This window comes from Neophocaena asiaeorientalis, unplaced genomic scaffold (genome assembly GCF_003031525.2).
Source record: "Neophocaena asiaeorientalis asiaeorientalis breed wild unplaced genomic scaffold, Neophocaena_asiaeorientalis_V1.1 scaffold240, whole genome shotgun sequence".
Taxonomy (NCBI): Eukaryota; Metazoa; Chordata; class Mammalia; order Artiodactyla; family Phocoenidae; genus Neophocaena; species Neophocaena asiaeorientalis.
The window spans coordinates 7,152,463-7,165,785 of record NW_020185331.1 but is presented as its reverse complement, the minus strand read 5'-3'; the positions used below and the strand labels follow the sequence as shown (position 1 = coordinate 7,165,785).

The 13,323-nt window shown below is 49.4% G+C and overlaps 1 protein-coding gene across 1 annotated transcript in view; it reads right to left on the bottom strand.

Moving 5' to 3' along the window:
• SORCS3 (sortilin related VPS10 domain containing receptor 3) overlaps window positions 1–12,957 on the bottom strand; it is a 590,148-nt gene extending 577,191 nt beyond the window's left edge. The window contains exon 1 of the mRNA XM_024734978.1: window positions 12,331–12,957. Coding sequence (XP_024590746.1) covers window positions 12,331–12,957 — 627 coding nt within the window. The remainder of the gene's footprint in view (window positions 1–12,330) is intronic.
• Between the last annotated feature and the right edge of the window lie 366 nt (window positions 12,958–13,323).

The following is a 13,323-nucleotide window of genomic DNA, read 5'->3' as shown; positions in this document are numbered from 1 at the left end:
AGCATGTTACCACCTTAGGCAACTGGGGCTTAATCCCACTGGTGGCTCTGGGAGATGGTGTAGAAAGCAAGCTTCAGAGTTACCCCACCCCAAAGGGCAAGGGAGCTGGGGTATTTATCCACCAGCTTCCAACTGTCATTGTCAAGTGGTTGCTTCCTACTCCTTGATGGAAATCAATTCCCTGATGCTTCCAGCCGGCACCTGTGTCATCGAAGAAAGCCCCAGTGGGCACACAGTCCCTGGTGCTGGTGGTTAGAAGTCAGGCCAGATTGCAGACAGATGGCAAATGCAGAGGGCATGTGGGAAGGGTACCAACATATCCACTACAAAAGGACAGACACTCAACCTACCCCATTTCCTGCCTAGGCGCTAATGAGAACTAACATTTTTTAACCGGCGTAATAGCCTACTATGCTAACCCCTTCAGAGTATTATCTGTAAGATTCACAGCATCCCAGTATTATTCTCATTTTACAGCCAGTGAAACTAAGGCTCAGAGACTTGTTTGAAATCACTGTTGCTTGGGGGCCTTCCCATATCAGAAAAAAAATGTCTGAGTTTTGAGAAATCTTCCAGTGAAAAGTTTGCTTTCAAGCACAGATAACACTGAAAGCAACACAGTTATATGAGCAACTCTTTTGCCTCTAAAGATTCTTTCCTCTACCTGCCTCCACCCTGGTAAACAAGCTTCTCTGTATCTCCAGTACCATGGCCTCAAAACTCTTAACGTGACGAGTTCCCCCAGTACGTGTAATCACATTCAGATATGGCAGCTTGAGCAACTGAAAAAAATGTTCAACTCCGTAATTGTTCTCCGTCTCCCACTGAGAACAGATTTTAAAAGGAAAAAGTTCATTTCTTACGCAGCAGTGTACCCTTTAACCTGATTCTACCCACGTGGAAGAGAAACTGCTTACCTCACATAGATGCCAAAAAGGCTTAGAGATGACAGAGTCAGGTACACGGGACCTGGGAACGGGTGAGAGGCCATCGTGATGTCCCAGGGATGCAGACCCTAGGCCTGGAGGCAGCAAGAAGCAGCCAGATTCTTCCCCATTCCCAAGACACGCATTCTTTACCCAGGCAGTTTTAAGTATTTAAGAAAGTACTTACGTCATTCAACTCAATAAGCTCATGTTAACTGACCACGATGCCCAAGAAAGTGAGGGAGCCCAAAGGCAGAAAATGCAGACGAGATGGAAGACCCAAGCCTGAGCATCACTTCTGGCTGCATTTACGCCTGGAGTCTTAGTAGAGTCATTTATGGGTTGAATGGACAGCAGAATAAAACATCCATTTCCTTTTTTCTGCGGGAAGGGGCCGAATGATCAGTCCCCCAGGACTCAACTGCGTGGTTGCTAATCAATTGTTCATCTATGGGTCACCAGACCAGCCCTCACACAATGAACCTGCAGGCCACTACCGCTCTTCTTCACTCCCTTGGAACAATTCCTCATACAGTATTTGTTTCATTATTTCATCCTATTTATTTTCACTTCTTTCCCAGGGCAACACTCCCTCTAGTGTCTGTGTAGGGATCTCAGGTTCCACTCGAAGTGCACAGGGTACAGGCAAAGAGGGTACAGGCAGGTACAAACCTGTACCTCGATGGTTGTGGATTATTACAAAATATTCATGGGTTTGGCCAATATGATAATTCTGGGAAAGAGGCTGCAGATATTATGCAGAGAGCTCCAGCCACGGATATCCCCATTTCATGCCAGGCACAAAGCAGAGGTAGGAGATGGAAAGGAGAAACAAACCTTGAACACCAAGGTCCATCCCATGACTTGGATGAAATGAGTCTTTGGCCCTCCAGGCTTTTCTTGTCCACCAGTCCCAGCAGCCCTGTGTTCTCCTATTTTCTATGAAAGCTACACACATTTCACTCACTTCCTTCAAGAAGTCTTCCATGATTATCTGTGAGGAATAATCATGGGTGCCCAAGCCAAGAGAAGCTACTCTTCATCTTTCTGGATGCCTTTCTCAAAACTCCACTCAATAAAAGCCCTGAAAAAATGTTCCACTTATTAGCTATCTGTTAGTATAATCGTTAACCTGACTCTAAGCACCTGCTTCTAATCATTTCTATTACAAATTCTGAGTATGAGTTTCAAGCAGCCAGGTCCCCTGCCACTCACACTTCTCTCTTTCACTGTTTCCCTTAGCATGACACAGAAGGCAGACACGCAAAGACTCGTCTGAGTCAGGACATGCACTATGGGAAGTGGCTGAAATGAGCATCTCACTGAGAACTGGGTTGTAGCCAAGGGCTTTGCGATCAGCTCATTGGGAAACTTGGGGCAAGTACCTCCTTCCTCTGCTTCCGTGTTTCCATCTGCAAATGAAGAGAAAACCCCTTCTAATATAAGAATAACAACTAAACTAACTAAAATATCTGAAGGACTGACTACAGGTCAGGCATTTCTTTTAAACACTTTGCTATGTACAATATCTTATTTAAACCTTAAAATAGCCCAGTGTGAGAGGTACTATTATTATCACTCCCTTTTGTAGATGAAAAACTAGACAAGAGAGGGTGACAACTTACCCAATGTCACACAGCTATTAAGAGACAGAGGCAGACAACCCAATTTAAAAATGGGCAGGAAAAAAAAAAAAATGGGCGGGATAACTGAATAGACATTTCTCCAAAGAAGACAGGCAGATGGCCAATGGGCACATGAGAAGATGCTCAACATCACAAATCATCAGGGAAATGCAAATCAAAACCACAATGAGGTATCACCTCACACCTGTCAGAGTGGCTGTCATCAAAAAGACAACAAATACTACACTGTTGTTGGGAATGTAAATTGGTGCAGCCACTGTGGAAAACAATATGGAGCTTCCTCAAAAAACTAAAAATAGAACTATCATATGACCCAGAAATCTCACTCCTGGGTATATATCCAAAAAAACCCAGAAACACTAATTCGAAAAGATACATGCACCCCAATGTTCACAGCAGCATTATTTATAATTGCTAAGACATGGAAGCAACCTAACTGTCCATCAACAGATGAGTGGATAAAGAAGATGTGGTCTATATACATATATACATACACAATGAAATACTACTCAGCCATAAAAAAGAATGAAATTTTGCCATTTGCAGCAACATGGATGGACTTAGAGGGTATTATGCTAGGTGAAGTAAGTCAGAGAAAGACAAATGGTGTATGACATCACTTATATGTGGAATCTAAAAATATATAACAAATTAGTAAATATAACAAAAAAGAAGCAGACTCACAGATATAGAGAACAAACTAGTGGCTCCCAGTTGGGAGAGGGAAGTGGGAAGGGGCAATATAGGGGTAGGGGAGTAAGAGGTACAAACTATTAGGTATAAAATAAGCTACAAGGATATACTGTTCAACACAGGGAAGGTAGCCAATATTTTACAATAACTATTAATGGAGGATAACCTTTAAAAACTGTGATCACAATACTGTATACCTGTAACCTATATAATACTGTACAGGAACTATATTTCAATTTTTTAAAGACTAAATTCAACTTAATCAAAAAAAAAAAAGAGAGAGAGAGAGAGAGAAGGAGAGAGAGAGACAGAGGCAGGATTCGAACCCACGCATCCAGCTCCATAACCCTTGCTCCTGTTTACTATATGGTTTTGTTTCTTGTTCCCAGTCTACCTCTGTTCCTAACACATCCTGAAGAGGATGGCATTCATGATGAAAACCCTCCACAAGTATGAATTCACACAAATCATACAATCATACCCAGGGTAAATAACCTACAACCTAACAAGATCCTTGATGACCCTATATAACTATCCAGCTTTTCCCCTAAACTAGGTTCTCTTCCAGCACAGGCCAAGTACCAGGCCCCTGTGTAGCAATGGGCACAGATTTGCTCACCAACAGCCCTAAACGGCTAGCTCCGGATCCTCTCACCCCAACCCAGTAGGAATGGTTTCCTCTGCTCCCCAGCAAGGAGTTAATAGCAGAAAGCTATCTGTGCAATGCTGAAGTTCTTAGACTCCATTACTTTTTGGAAATTTACTATAGTATGTTTATTAGCATACTATAAAGAACAGCATTTCCATAAATAATTTTTTTTTTTTTTTTTTACCGGTACGCGGGCCTCTCACTGTTGTGGCCTCTCCCGTTGCGGAGCACATGCTCCAGATGCGCAGGCTCAGCGGCCATGGCTCACGGGCCCAGCCACTCCGCGGCACGTGGGATCCTCCCGGACCGGGGCACGAACCCGTGTCCCCTGCATCGGCAGGCGGACTCTCAACCACTGCGCCACCAGGGAAGTCCTCCATAAATAATTAAAGCCAAACTACACTGATCAAAATAAATGAGCGAAAATATTCCTGATGATGCAACCAGGCTTGGTTCACTCACTGACTCAACAAGGTGACTCACAAAAGGCCCCCATTAACAACAGTTAGTAAGATACAGATTGTACATATAAGCAGCTGGTACTCACTGTCTGCAGCCACTGGGTGGGTAGGCAGGATGGCCATAGGACACAGCCAGGAAACAGGAGGGAGGAACCTATTCCTAAGCCTCTCTGGCTAGCCTTGCGTATACTCATACTAGGCCTCACTCTATCCTACCTATAAAATGGGCAGCACCCTACCTCACTGGAATGAAAATGAGTCCTCTTAGAAGGAAAATGGTCTGTAAAAGCAAGGGAAAGGAGAAAACCAGGAGTGCATAGGGGATGGCTACAGAGAGAAAGACCAGGAGAGAGTCCACGCTACAGGGTACCATGTTTCTGTCTGAGCCTCATACCCTTCATCTCTATGCTGAATGATGTGATGAAAACAATTCCCAAGTGCACTTCCAGCCTTGACATTCTGTCGGTCTAAGATGCCTATAGCATCTCCCACAGTGATCCCCTCTCCTCTGAGCTCATAGCCTGAAACGACCACTTGACAATTAACCACACATCACCCCGTGATATCTGTCTTGTTGTCATGTGTTATTTAACTTTACAGAAGAGCAGCCTTATACCCAAAGCATATTAGAAGGACCTTGAGGCAAATGCTGTCTTATCCTTCTTTGTCTCGCCCTCCATCACAGCCCTACCAACCCCACAGTCCCCAAAACACTGCCACACACATAGTGAACACTTGGCAAATGGCTGAATATCTTATGTGAGTCCATGTGATCTCTGAAGCACATGAGGAAGAAGCCAGGATTGTTGACTCGTCCCTATTTCCATCCTCTTACTAAGTGGGGTAGAGATGCCTCTACATCTTATGTTAAAAGTTGTATATAAAATAATAAGTCAGGTGTTTAAACTCAGTGCTATGAAGAGACAGTGTCAGCCATCCTCCCCGGGCAGCTAGGGCACTGTCCAGTTCCCAGGGTCAGCTCAGCAAGTATGTACTGAGCTACGTGCCAAGCACCGGTCCACAGGTCACAAGGCACACATGAGAAAAGCAGAACTCACAGCAGGTGTGGGGGTGAGATGCCGGTTTAAGCATTTTATCCCTCATCCCTCACCTTCAAAACACTCATAAAATAACCAAGTGCAAACTAAACATAAGCAAATGTGTGGTTCAGGCTGTAAATTCTGTAAACAGGAGAAAGAAAAAGAAATGCTTCTAAGAAAGGTTCTGTAGAGGAGCATGTTTGCATCTTAAACTGAGCCATGAGTAATGGGCGCATCTCAATAGACGAAGAGGGGTATCCTGAGTGGAGGAGACCTTAAGAGCAAAGGCGTGAGTCAAGAAGGGGTCTGGGACGATGAAGGGGCTGCCTTGGCTAGAGTGAAGGGGCCCATCAGGGAATAGTCAGATGCAGAGTTGGAGAAGCAGATCCAGGACATACGCAGTGAAGAGCCTTGAATGGCAGGCGAAAGGACTCTGGAGTTTAATTCAAGAGGCTAAAGGTACTCGAGCGAGAACAAAGACGTCCTGGGTGAAATGCTGCTGATTATAGGACCTGTCAAGTTATGAACAGCCTGAGAAAGGAATCATCGCTATCCCAAGGGACAAGGGTTTTCAATCCCTCCAGAGCCTCTGCTCAGTGAGACTTGGGACTCACTCATTCACCAACTCGGTCAAACACAGTGGAGTTTCTCTACTGCGTGTAAAGCAGAGCTCTCTCATCTCCACTCTCTGCCAACAAAGTCAGAGCAGCATCCAGACCCTTCTCTCAGTAACCCACCACAACAGGGGGCTGACCATGCTTAGCTGAAGGCCATCCACCCCATAGTGCCACTGCTGCTTACCCAAAGCGGCCCACCAGGCACTGGCATGCTACACTTTCCACCTCCAACTTCACGAGACCTCTTTTCCCCCAAACTTGCTGAAAATTCATCCTTTGACATTTTCTCCTCATACGGAAGTGTCTCAAGCCAGCCAAGAGGCCAAAGGAAGCAGGAAATCCACAGGCGAGTCCAGCCCCCAGGCGTTGGTGTACCGGGCCTTGGATAAAGCCTCCAGACACACCCTCCTGTTTCAGCCATCCAGCTTCGTCACACCTCTCTGCTCCCTGGAGGACGACCACCTGGTTCCAAAGTGCCCCCAGTTACAGGAGGATTTACACAGCCGAGGAAAGAGCAGTTCTCCCTTCTGCCCCCGCTCCCTCCTCAGCCTTCCCGCCACACAACTCCCTTCCCTTAAATCCAACACAATCTGAGAAGCCACTTCCCGCGTTCCTTCTCTGCCAACTACAAAGCGAGTTCCAACCGCTGCATTTCTGCCATCATTAAATTGGGCCTCCCAATTAAGGAGTTTGCAACTTCTGCTTACCTTGGAAATCACTGCAGGATCTGAGAAGCAAATCACTCCCTGTAACCGGGCCACCAGAGAAAAGGCAGAGCAGACAAACAGCCGGCGTGCGGCCCCTCCACTCACCACCCCCGGCCTACGGTGACCAGGGGTAGTTACTGCTGTTATGTCCCCCTGCATTTCCCAGCTACATCTCCACGGAGATGGCTCCCCTTGTAATAGTAATTAAAACCAGATTCTTTTTGGCAAACCCCTGAAGAACAGCTTCTGTGGCAGGCTTTATTTTTTTTTAACATCTTTATTGGAGTATAATTGCTTTACAAGGGTGTGTTAGTTTCTGCTTTATAACAAAGTGAATCAGCTATAGATATACATATATCCCCATATCTCCCCCCTCTTGCGTCTCCCTCCCACCCTCCCTATCCCACCCCTCTAGGTGGTCACAAAGCACCGAGCTGATCTCCCTGTGCTATGTGGCCGCTTCCCACTAGCTAGCTATTTTACAGTTGGTAGTATATGTAAGTCCATGCCACTCTCTCAGTTCGTCCCAGCTTCATCCCTTCACCCTCCCTGTGTCCTCAAGTCCATTCTCTACGTCTGTGTTGTTATTCCTGTCCTGCCCCTAGGTTCTTCAGAGCCTTTTTTTTTTTTAGATTCCATATATATGTGTTAGCATACGGTATTTGTTTTTCTCTTTCTGACTTACTTCACTCTGTATGACAGACTCTAGGTTCCACCCACCTCACTGCAAATAACTCAATTTCGTTTCTTTTTATGGCTGAGTAATATTCCATTGTATATATATGCCACATCTTCTTTATCCATTCATCTGTCGATGGACACTTAGGTTGTTTCCATGTCCTGGCTATTGTAAATAGAGCTGCAATGAACACTGTGGTTCATGACTCTTTTTGAATTATGGTTTTCTCTGAGTATATGCCCAGTAGTGGGATTGCTGGGTCGTATGGTAGTTCTATTTTTAGTCTTTTAAGGAACCTCCATGCTGTTCTCCATAGTGGCTGTATCAATTTACATTCCCACCAACAGTGCAAGAGGGTTCCCTTTTCTCCACACCCTCTCCAGCATTTATTGTTTGTAGATTTTTTGATGATGGCCATTCTGACCGGTGTGAGGTGATATCTCACTGTAGTTTTGATTTGCATTTCTCTAATGATTAGTGATGTTGAGCATCCTTCCATGTGTTTGTTGGCAGTCTGTATATCTTCTTTGGAGAAATGTCTATTTAGGTCTTCTGCCCATTTCTGGATTGGGTTGTTTGTTTTTTTGATATTGAGCTTGTGGCAGGCTTCTTTATTAAGCCTCTGAGAAGGCAAAATGCATTAAGATACCGTGACACAGGGACTGAGAGCGGGGACGAGAAGGTTAGACAACCCAGACAAAAGCTATTTGAAAAATCTGTTTGGGAGCCACAATTAGATGCTCCAGTGAGTGAAACACAATTAATCTGATCAAATCTGTCACTATTTTGCACATTAAGAGTAAATATTTTAGAACACCGTCCAGCTGAATTAGTTAAGGGTATGAAATCGTGCCTGGGAGAGTCTGTGCGTTCCCCCTGCTAGCAGGGTAAGGATGCCGGGTTATCAGCATCTCCCTGTTTCTCTTCACCAAGGTGCAGAGTTGGGCACATGAATTGAATATTATCTAGCAAGTCCTTCCAACCAGACACACTGCAGGGGTAGCAGCCTGCAAATCGCTGTCTCTGGGAATGAGCTGCAGGAAAGGCATCAGGGATCAATCTACGGGAGGGTGCAGCACCGTCACCTCAGCACCAGAACAGGGGATCCCCATCCGGGCTTACAATGCCGAGGGGGCCCGGAAAGTGGGCCGTTGTCTTCACAGCTTTCCACTCTCCAGAGCCATTTGCCAACTCACTGACCAAGCAAGGAGGCGCCTTCCTTCTTTTGAAGGAGAAGAGCAGAATGATGTGTTTTTCTGTGTCCCTGTCAGCCACAGGGTCTGGACTCCCTTTGGGTGTTTGTGAAACACTCTCTAGCCCATCAATCACCAGGATCTCAGCTGGAGACAACCAGAGAGAAAGGCAAATCGCTCTTCCAGAATACAGGCTCCAATCAGCCCCGGTGGCCCAACGGATAAGACAGAGTACAGGCTCCAAACTCAAGCCCACTCACCTCTCCTCCGAAACACCTGACAGGGCAAGAAAGGTCAGAGGGGGACCCAGACTCCATCCCCTCCTGGCTCAACCCTGCTGGGCGCCTCCCCCATTGCCCTCCAAGCTATCCCACCCTACTCCTGGGACCAAAGTGAATATGTGACTCAAGCCTAGAATGAGACTCTCAGCCCCTGGGCACATGCTGGGCACATAGTGTGGGGTGGAGGTGCTTCCCTTGCATGTCCACTTCCTTATGCCTGAACGCAAACGGCCAGAGTGGAGCTCAATTTTCCATTATACGGGGTAACTGGAAACTCTCCCCAAAAAGGACCTCACACCAGGAATGAGGTCCACCAGAGGCACTTGGAGGGACAGCGGGAAGCCTCACAATGTGTTAACAATTAAACTGGTGGCCTTCCCAGAGAAGGACATGTTTAACACCCTTTATGTCGGAAGGGAAGATGGAATTCTCTTTTCATGTCAAAAGAGCTTGGTGCAAGGACCCATGTTCTCTGCCTTGAGGACATCTCCAACCACTTTGAAACCAACGATAAAGGGAACTTCCAGAAGGAACATCATCTGCATCGCTCCTCACCCTGGCTTTATTTTTATTTACTTATTATGTTTTGCGGTACGCAGGCCTCTCACTGTTGTGGCCTCTCCCATTGCGGAGCACAGGCTCTGGACGCACAGGCTCAGCGGCCACGGCTCACGGGCCCAGCCGCTCCGCAGCATGTGGGATCCTCCCGGACCAGGGCATGAACCCATGTCCCCTGCATCGGCAGGCGGACTCCCAACCACTGCGCCACCAGGGAAGCCCCCTGGCTTTATTTTAACAGCGCCTTCTTTTGCTGTCCTCAGGAAAGGAGGAGGGGAGAAAGAAACCAACTGGGTAATGTTGCAGAAACTGGTTTCCTAGCTCCTCCCCCAGGGTTGTTTCCTTAAAGGCAGGCCCATGTTAACCTGTTTCCTCGTCTTCCTCAGAGCAGCACAGACGTACACTCAAAGAAGCCCTTCTCGCTGGAATTGCCTGTGAAGCATCATCAAAAGAGGCAGGTCCAGCCCGAAAGCTAAAGAGGCAGTAACTCTCTGGACCAGAGCGCGTAGACACCACGGGGTCCCTGCACTCACCTGTACTGCCTTGTCCTTTGCTTGGACAGTGAGACTGGCCATAAGGACGACCAATGAAGCCCTGAGGAGCTACTAATGAACTGCCCAAATCGCATCACTGTCACTAAGGACTCCAAGGCCAACTGATCCACTCCTCAGGCCCTCTGCACCCGCTTTTAACTGAAGAGCCACTTCCCTGGGGGGTATAGGGCTAAACTTGCCCCCTCACTTCCTCTGCTGTATAACCGCCTTGAAGATGGGCAGAGAAAGCCAGGCACATTTAATTACTACTTGCAGAAAGCACTCTTTAACGTCCCATCTTCGGGGAATTTGTCAACACACGAAAATGATCCTTAAAATAAAAGCAGAAACATAAAAAAACTCTTTAGACAGAGTGAATTTATATTGTCCAAATGTGGCAGTGTTAAAATCACAGATATGTGAAGATATCACCTCCTCCTTCTCCTAGGGGTACATTTACTTCCACACATCCTGTCCATCCTCCTCATGGAGTAAGAACACGAACAAAATAACACGCATACACACAATTCCTCACTACCAAACTAAGAGGAAGTTGAGAATCACAATCCCTGCGGTCAGAGAATTACCTGTCTCTCTCTCTCTCCATACACACACACACACACACACACACACACACACACACAGTCCTTCCGGGACTTGTAAGTCCTCAATCACCCATCCCTCCGAATGCACACGTTGCCCACCGCCCAAGTCCAGAGCCGTCCACTGCGAAGCTAAGGGGGGCCTTCACTGGAGGCAGGTAGAGTCAGCCACCACGCTGCTGGTAAGCTGCACTGCCCAAATGCTTCCAACCCAGGCTGGGCTGCCTGCGTCGTGCTGTGTGTCAGTAAGAACGAGGAAATCTGTGCTCGGTATTGCTGATGTGCTGCTCTCTGCGGACTTCTGGCTTTCCTGTTATTCACCACTCACCCCCGTGACACCCCCCAGGCCCTGTTAAAATAAGGCCAAAATTTCCCAGGGAAATCTTTAATGTCAGTCATGAAGAGAAATATAAAGGGAGCAGGGGCTGTGCTTTCCCATCAAATGAGTTCCCCAAAGCTGCCAGTACAGACATCTGTCATCCTCCAGACTCTGCCCGGTGCCGGGTTCTGATCTGATCCTCAGAGCCAGAGATGAGGAAAGGATTTTTGCAGGACTGGCTGAAGTGGGGGCCGAGGAAGGCAGGGGAGTGGAGTAAATCGTCGGAGGCCGTCCCCTCTCTTCCCCGAGGGCCATCCCCCGCGGATCCTGGGCTGGACTGCACGCGCTGGCTGCCAGCTGGGGGGTAGGGTGGGGAGCTCCTCCGGCCCGAGCTGCGGGCTGCGCAGACGGTACTCTGCGCCCGGTGCCTGGCCGCGGGCGCCGGAGTCGCCGGCGTGGACTCCAGGGCGCCACCTCTCGAACAGCAGCTTCCAGGTTAACCTGGCAGCGGAGAGAGAGGCGTGGAGAGAGGTGCACAGAAAGCACCGGGACCCAACTCCACTTGGCGAGTTTGTCGTTGCAGGACTCAGCGGCCGGGGCAAGTATTTTGCTCAGCGACTTACGTGTGCTTGTGCATGCGTGAGAACGAGGGGTGCAGGATGGGTGTTGAATTTCACTTCACACTTTAAACTTTTTTTTTCTGCCCCTCCTATAGCTTTTCGGGGCAGCTGCCTGGGTTTTTTATTCTTTTTTATTCTTAACATCTTTATTGGAATATAATTGCTTTACAGTGTTGTTAGTTTCTCCTGTATAACTAATAAAGTGAATCAGCTGTGTGCTGCCTGGGTTTTGAAGGGGGAATCAGTGTTGCCTGGAGGCCCAGCCTCCCCTAAGGCTGGGAGAAAGTGCGCCTGGAGTCCGAGGCAGCATCCTAGCCCGGCGGGCAGGAGTACCAGAGTCCGAGTGGCCTCAGCCTCCTGGCTTTCCTTCGCGTGATTGGAGGGGAAAGGGGGGAAGCCCGGGCAGTCGCAGAAACCCGTCAGTCTATCCAGCGGTTCTTTCCCCAAATCAATCTGTGTTTACCCAAGAATTCACACACACCCACGACAGGAAAACTGACTCTCCAAGCCAAGTACCAGAGAAAGTGGGCACTGATCCCGTAAAGGACCTCTTCTTCCTCTCCCCTCCGGGCGGCCCCAATCCTAGGGTCTCCGGTAAACAAAAGCACAGGCTGTCTTACAACAAACTCCACTAACCTGTTGGGGTGTGGGGAAAGAGGGATGAACCAGTCTGTCTAAAAGTCGAGGAGCCCCCCCTGCCCCTGCCTCCACCGAGACCCAGAGCAACTATCTGCCCATCGTTCCCGCCCCCCGCCCCATTTTCCCTCGCTTTCGGCAGAGAGATCCACCGCCGGGTGGGTACTCACGCTGCTGTTGTGTCCCGACCAGTGCACCATGGCTTGGTTGTGGGCCGAGTCCCCGGTCAGCGCGAACGAGGTGCTGGGTAGCCTGAGCTCTTCGGCCGCCGACCCCCCAGCCCGTGGTGCCTTCACCTCCTCCCGGAGACCCTTGGCCAGAGACCGGCTTCCTTTGGAACCATCGGCTAAGACAGTAGCCTGAGTGTCTCCGCGTTCCAGGGCACTGGGGGACTGCGCCCGGCGACTCCTCCTTGTACCGCCAGGCTTGCCAGGAGCCGAGATGCCCCGTCCCCACTGCGCGCCTGCCGGCAACAGCCCTCCGGCTTCTCCCAGCTTCTTTCTGCTGCTGCCTCCGCCTGGCTGGGGCAGTGGCTCTGGTCCCGGCCGGCGCCCCAGTGCGGCGCCTCTCCGTACACTCGCCAGACCCTCCGGCCACTGGCTTGCCACTGCCCGCAGCGAGAGAGGAGGCAGCGCCGGGGACCGCGAAGCCAGAGCCGCGAGGCGCCCAGGACCGCCCGTTGCGTCCCAAGTGATCTCGGCGCCGGCCAGGACCCACGTCGACAGGAGCAGGAGCCCGGTCCGGGCGAAGGGCGCCCGGGGCCAGCCTGCGGGGTGCTCCGTGCGCGCCGCCTCCATCCCGCTGCGGCTGCCGCGGCTCGGGCTGCCGAGTGTGTGGCGCCCGCCCGAGGTGCGGGTCGGCGTGGGGGGCGTGCAGGCGCCGGTAAGCAAGCAAGCGCGTGTGTGTCGGGGGACAGCGGAGGGGGCGGCCGGGAAGGAGGTGGCTCGGCCTGGTGCGCCTTGCTGGTCCTCTCCACTCTTCCCTCCCGGCTCTTGATGGCTTGCTGTCTCCTCCACGGGGCGATTCCAAAACCCGAGAAAAATCAATAAATGCCCCTCGGTGCTTTTTTTTTTTTTCTTAAAACAAGATTCCCGCAAAATCTTTCCCACCGAGCTCCTCCAGAAATTTTTTCAGAAGGAGTATTCAAAGGGAATACGAAAATC